Here is a 6,813-nt window from a genome sequence, read left to right as displayed (position 1 = left end):
CCTCCTCGGGGCTCGCATGCCATTGGCCAGGGGTCCTCCAGCCTGGCCGCACGGTTCTGGCCCCGCCCACTCCCTGCTCTATTGTGGGAGGGAGCGATGAGGCCCGCCTATCTCGCGTGATTGGCATGTCGATTAAGCAATCGGAACAGAGGGGAACTCGGGCACCTGCGCGCCGCCTCAGCTAGCGTTATCGAGTCTGTCTTACGCACCTATTTCCGCTTCCGGGGAAACGAGGGAGGGTGCGGGCGGGGTTAGGGATGTAGCCGCGTGACCCTCTCCTCCCTCTGCTGTGTGTCCGCAGGCTCCCTCCCTCACGGGTCGGGTCCCCTCCCCCCCGCTGCTTTCCCTCCTGATTTCCCTGCCCTCGCTGCTTTCCCTCCCCCCCCCTCATGGGTCGGGTCCCCTGCTTTCTCTCCTCCCTCCCGGGTCCCCTGCCCTCGCTGCTTTCCCTCCCCCCCCCCTTCACGGGTCGGGTCCCCTGCCCTCGCTGCTTTCCCTCCCCCTCCCCCCCCCCCCTCATGGGTCGGGTCCCCTGCTTTCCCTCCTCCCTCCCGGGTCCCCTGCCCTCGCTGCTTTCCCCCCCCCCCCCCCTTCACGGGTCGGGTCCCCTGCCCTCGCTGCTTTCCCTCCCCCCCCCTCATGGGTCGGGTCCCCTGCTTTCCCTCCTCCCTCCCGGGTCCCCTGCCCTCGCTGCTTTCCCTCCCCCCCCCCCCCGTCGGGTCCCCTGCCCTCACTGCTTTCCCTCCTCCCTCCCTCACGGGTCGGGTCCTCTGCCCTCGCTGCTTTCCCTCCCCCCCCCCCTCCCGGGTCGGGTCCCCTGCCCTCGCTGCTTTCCCCCCCCCCCCCCTCATGGGTCGGGTCCCCTGCTTTCCCTCCCCACCCCCCTCACGGGTCGGGTCCTCTGCCCTCGCTGCTTTCCCTCCCCACCCCCCTCACGGGTCGGGTCCCCTGCCCTCGCTGCTTTCCCTCCCCCCCCCCCTCATGGGTCGGGTCCCCTGCTTTCCCTCCTCCCTCCCGGGTCCCCTGCCCTCGCTGCTTTCCCTCCCCACCCCCCTCACGGGTCGGGTCCCCTGCCCTCGCTGCTTTCCCCCCCCCCCCCCCTCATGGGTCGGGTCCCCTGCTTTCCCTCCTCCCTCCCGGGTCCCCTGCCCTCGCTGCTTTCCCTCCCCCCCCCCCCCCCCCCCCCCCCCCCCCCCGTCGGGTCCCCTGCCCTCGCTGCTTTCCCTCCTCCCTCCCTCACGGGTCGGGTCCTCTGCCCTCGCTGCTTTCCCTCCCCACCCCCCTCACGGGTTGGGTCCCCTGCCCTCGCTGCTTTCCCTCCCCCCCCCTCATGGGTCGGGTCCCCTGCTTTCCCTCCCCACCCCCCTCACGGGTCGGGTCCCCTGCCCTCGCTGCTTTCCCTCCTCCCTCACGGGTCGGGTCCTCTGCCCTCGCTGCTTTCCCTCCCCCCCCCCCCTTCATGGGTCGGGTCCCCTGCTTTCCCTCCTCCCTCCCGGGTCCCCTGCCCTCGCTGCTTTCCCTCCTCCCTCCCTCACGGGTCGGGTCCTCTGCCCTCGCTGCTTTCCCTCCCCCCCCCCCTCATGGGTCGGGTCCCCTGCTTTCCCTCCTCCCTCCCGGGTCCCCTGCCCTCGCTGCTTTGCTTTCCTTCCTCCCCCACGGGTCGGGTCCCCTGCCCTCGCTGCTTTCCCTTCCCGTTTCTCAGACTGAATCTCTGTCTCGCTTCCTAACTTTTCTCACGTCCTTCAGCTTTCTCCTCTGCTTCCGTTCCTTTCCTCTCCCCATGCTGACTCCATGACACCCGCATCCTGACCCTGGGAGAAGCCGTGGCTAAGAGTGGCTTATGGAGCTGTCCAAACGTTTTTCAGCCCACCTTTCACTTCATCCCTATGACTCTTCTTTTCCCATCCCTCCACACTTCTTATCCTTGCCTCACCCATCCCTCCATCCCCCATCCTCTTCTTTAGCATCAGCCCTCTTCCTCCTCCATCTGCCCTTTCATTTAGAAACATAGAAATGTTGGCAGAAATTTTCATTTCCCGTCGATAGCAGGGCTGAATTAGCCATGCTGTCATGGGAACTGTCCATCAGGGCCCAGGAGGCGGAGCTTAAGAAGCAGAGTGTAGAGTTTCGACACTCTGCGGCTGCGCGTGTGTTCCCGCGCGGGAAGAATCAGTTCTCCTCAGTCTGTTTTTTTCCGCGCGCAGGAGCGCAGCGGAGCTTTTTTCTCCTCACAACTTTTTCAAAAATGTCTAAAAAACAGTCCGGTTTCAAACCTTGTCCCTGCGGTAAGATCATGTCCGTCACAGACGGCCATGATCGCTGCTACCGCTGCTTGGGACCGGACCACGATCAAGATATTTGTAAATTTTGTCGACGGATGTCCCCGAGAGCAAGGCGTCATCGGGCCTACCGGATGATGGAGCTAAAATTAACTAATCGACCGTCGACCATCTGCTCCTCCCCCGGTACGGGAGTACGGACGCCTCCTCAAAAGAGAAGATCATCTTCATTAGATCAACAAACCTCTGGGACCGGAGGTAAGCGAAGGAGGGAGGATAACCAGGGATCTGGTTTTCTTGGGCATTCCACTTCCAAAAATCGTCGTGGAGCCGAAAAACGCCACAGCTCGACGGGCCATACTGGGCCGGAGCAGGCGGGAAGACTCCCCTCTAAGACACCGAGTTCATCGAGGCCGGCACATACAACGCTGCAACCGGCGCCGAGGGATCACGAACCGGCACCGTTGGAGCAAACACGGAGCCATAAACAGCCGGCGCCGTCGGAGCCGAACCCGGGATCGGGCAAGCCGGCGCACTCGGATCCGCATCCGGGGCCGAGAAAATCGGCGCCGGAGCTGAGGAAACCGGAGCCGAGGAAACCGGAGCCGTTGGAGCCGAGACAAGGGCCAAGTAAACCGGCGCCGACTAAACCGGCGCCGTCGGAGCCGATATCGGAGCAGGGACATACAAATCCGGAGCCGATAGTACACGCGCAATCGGCGCCGAAACCGGCGTCGGGAACAAAGCCCTACAAAAGACGGGAAAGATCACGACATTCCCGAAAATCCTCGGGCGATAGCAATCGCACTCCAGCCAGACCTTCTCGTTCGAGAAAGGATGATGCTGCAAGTAGCGAGACTTCCCAGACAAAAGTCTCGCGCCATAGGTCCTCCTCATCATCTTCCGCACATACCAAGCGGCACAGGCGACATTACTCTTCGGATCATACCAGAAGTAGTTCCCTACAATCCTCTTCCTCAAAATCTAGAGGACTGTTGACACGGTTAGAGAGACGACCTATTCAAATAACTTCATCGTCCTCCTCTCGTACACCTTCTAGGTCTTCGACTAGACACTCCTCTCGTAGAAGTTTCACTGATACCGAGAGAAGGCGTTCTAAATCATCTCCTCGGACAGACCACTCGGGACCGGAACTCCCACTATCTCCTCACAAGCGACACAAGATGCCGCAACATACCCAAAAGGCATTCTGGGATCTCTCGCATTCCCTAGCGGGATTTTTTGAGACACTGCAAACCTCTTTTGTCTTACCACCAGAAGATACCTCTGCCCCATCAAAACCGGCAGATTCCGCACTAGAAGGGCCGGTTGATCCGTTACCAAGGTCTGAGCCAGTGCAAACACAGCCGCCGTCCCCGGTTCACTCTCAGATCTCACAGGATGTGTCTTTATCATCGCACTCCTCTCCTTCCTCATCTACTGGATACCCTTCGGACCCACCTGAAAAACCAGCGGAGCCATATTCTCCCCCGGAAGATCTTTCCTACCCCAAATTCGTTGAAAAGATGGGCTCCATTTTGAAGGTGGAAGTGCAAAAGCTGCCGGAACCCAGAGAAGAGACCTTAGGCTTGTTAAAAATATTTGACACACCAGGGGAGCCTACATCTTTGCCCCCCCATAGTATGCTACACAAGGTACTGCAGAAATCGTGGGAGACGCCCTTCAGGATTTCAGCAGTCTCAAGGAAAACGGACGTAAAGTTTAAGTTACAGAAAACGTCAGAGTACTCCAATACCCAATTGCCACACGACTCTTTAGTCGTAGAGTCAGCTTTACAAAGAGCCAAGAAGACAAAAACACACGCCTCTAACCCACCGGGTAAAGACAATAAATGCTTGGATGATTTCGCCAAACGAGTTTATCAAAATGCGATGCTAACTTCACGCATTTGTCACCATCAATTCTACATGGTCCAGTACATGTATGAGTGTGTTCAGGCGACAAAAGGGATGTTTCTCACCGCTGGAACCGAAGTTCCTTCCCCTATTCTGGACATTTATTTTATTTATTTATTTGTGTTTTTCTATACCGGCATTCACGGGAGTACGTATCATGTCGGTTTACATAAAACAAGGGGTGATCAATACATTATAACATACATAACTAAAACATAAGAGTATACATTACAGTAGTATAAAACAAGTGCACGGAAGAGAAAGTTACAATAAACAGGGGTTATTCTAACTGGGATTAGAGTTAAAGGAAAGATAAACAAGTTTAATAAGAATTAAAACATTGTAGTGATTGGTTTGTAGTGATTGATTCCGTTTGGAAGGGAATGTTCAATTAAGTAATTGTTCTTTTAAATAAATATTTTATTTGATAGAAAATGTTCAGTATTGCTGTATTAGATTTTGCTGCAATTGCTGGAAGTGAATCCTTAAGGATCCTTAAGTGAATCCTTAAGGATCCTTAAGGACATGGAAGAATGCTCCCGACATTTGCTGAGAGCAATCTATGAAGGGTTCGAGAATTCCTCAAGAGCATCAGCTACTGCAATAGCAGCGCGCAGACTGGCGTGGTTGAAAGCTAGTTCGATTCGAGATGATTTGCATGATCGACTAGCCAATCTTCCCTGCATGGGAGACAATTTGTTTGGGGACCGTTTCCATGATACCGTAAGCAAATTGAAAGAACAAGCGCTGGCGGTCCAATCTATAACCACGCCAACTCCTTCCAGGAAGTACTATCCAACGTCTCGTCGCCAATCTTTCTCTCGACGACCTTATAGGAATTATCAACCTTTCAGAACGCAGCCTTACCCAACATACCAAAGGCAACAAACACAAACTCCTCATCAGCAACAGCGGAGGGGTAAACCGAGGGCACAAAGACAACAACCGCAACAACAGGCAGCACCTGCGGTTAAGCCTTCGCAATCTTTTTAAGCATCAGGCCACCACCACCTCCCTCAACAGCACCCCCAGGCAGAATCACAGCCCGCTTTCCTGCCTGGGAATTGATAACAACGGATCAGTGGGTACTCGAAATAGTGAAGAATGGCTATCAGCTTCAGTTCATCAACAATCCCCCAGTTCCGCATCTAGCGCAGCGAGGTTCTCAAACATCTCAACCTCAGCTCACTCAGGAGATAGCGCACCTCTACCAGCAAAGGGCGATCAGATATGTTCCCCCACAGGAATGGAACAAAGGGTTTTACTCCCCCTATTTCCTAATTCCAAAGAAATTGGGAGGCAACCGCCCTATCTTGGATCTCAGGGAATTGAACAAATGGATAGTTCGAGAAAAGTTCAAAATGGTTTCGTTGAAATCCATTCTTCCACTATTGCAACCCAAGGACTGGATGTGCTCCATAGACCTCAAGGAGGCATACACACACATTCCAATCCACAGATCCTCTTGGCGGTACCTCTGTTTTTTACACAACAACCAGCACTACCAATACAAGGTGCTTCCTTTTGGTCTTTCGGCAGCACCCCGAGTTTTCACCAAGTGTATGATAGTGGTGGTGGCCCACCTCAGACTACAGGGTCTGACAGTCTTTCCCTACCTGGACGATTGGTTACTGGTAGCGTCGGACCCGACATTGCTAATGCATCATCTCAAGATTGCAATCAACTGCCTTCAAACTTTGGGATTACTTATAAATTACCCCAAATCCAACTTACAACCTACTCAGATACTCCACTTCATTGGAGCTCGCCTGGACACTCTTCGCACAAGAGCTTTCCTTCCATAGGACAGACAGATAACAATTCGGTGTCTTCTTCAATCACTGAAGACAACAAGACACCCGTCAGCTCGACAGATACTAATAGTCTTGGGACACATGGCAGCAGCAAACTTTATGGTACCAAACACGAAACTACACATGAGACGGCTTCAATGGGGTCTGAAAAGGCAGTGGAAACAACACACACAACCATTGCAGAACCAAGTCACACTCACGATGCAAATGAAAAAAGACATAGAATGGTGGCTCCTAGACCACACCTTGACAAAGGGAGCCCTGTTCAATCCCCCGCCACACAATGCAGTCCTCACAACGGATGCATCTCGGACGGGATGGGGAGCACATTTGGACCTCTTGGAAACTCAGGGTCTATGGATGCCATCGGAACAATGTCTCCAAATCAATCTACTAGAGCTCAGAGCAATACGCAATGCACTGAGAACCTTTCAACAACAGTTAAGAGGACGAAGAGTAATGATTTACACCGACAACCAGGTGGCAATGTTTTATATAAACAAGCAAGGCGGGTCCGGTTCATGGACCCTTTGCAAGGAAACTCTTCAAATCTTTCACCATGCACTCCGGCATTCAATCCATCTTCAAGCAACCTATCTGCCAGGATTAGCGAACGACAGAGCAGACAGATTGAGCCGCATTTTCCATCCCCACGAATGGTCGCTCAATCCAGACGTGGCTCAACAGATCTTTCAACGCTGGGGGACCCCGACGATAGATCTTTTCGCAACGGAAGAGAACGCCCAACTACCGCAGTTCTGCTCCATTCGTCCCAGCTCATCACGCCTCGCCCAGGATGCATTC

General features: G+C 54.5%; 1 protein-coding gene across 1 annotated transcript; it reads left to right on the top strand.

The window, feature by feature from the left end:
* Positions 1 to 2,196: 2,196 nt before the first annotated feature.
* LOC115096655 (serine/arginine repetitive matrix protein 1-like) lies at positions 2,197 to 6,473 on the top strand. The gene is made up of 2 exons (XM_029611606.1): positions 2,197 to 4,294; positions 4,721 to 6,473. Exons 1-2 carry the CDS (start codon positions 2,246 to 2,248, stop codon positions 5,186 to 5,188), a joined length of 2,517 nt encoding a protein of 838 aa, XP_029467466.1. The 5' UTR covers positions 2,197 to 2,245; the 3' UTR covers positions 5,189 to 6,473.
* Positions 6,474 to 6,813: the final 340 nt, after the last annotated feature.

Source organism: Rhinatrema bivittatum, chromosome 8 (assembly GCF_901001135.1).
Source record: "Rhinatrema bivittatum chromosome 8, aRhiBiv1.1, whole genome shotgun sequence".
NCBI lineage: Eukaryota > Metazoa > Chordata > Amphibia > Gymnophiona > Rhinatrematidae > Rhinatrema > Rhinatrema bivittatum.
This window is presented reverse-complemented; position numbering and strand designations above follow the sequence as displayed.

Excerpts from the sequence above, each read along its gene's own strand:
- LOC115096655 (XM_029611606.1), top strand. The coding sequence starts at position 2,246 with ATGTCTAAAAAACAGTCCGGTTTCAAACCTTGTCCCTGCGGTAAGATC. Across the intron at positions 4,295-4,720 it reads TTCCTTCCCCTATTCTGGAC|ATGGAAGAATGCTCCCGACA; the intron begins ATTTATTTTATT and ends ATCCTTAAGGAC.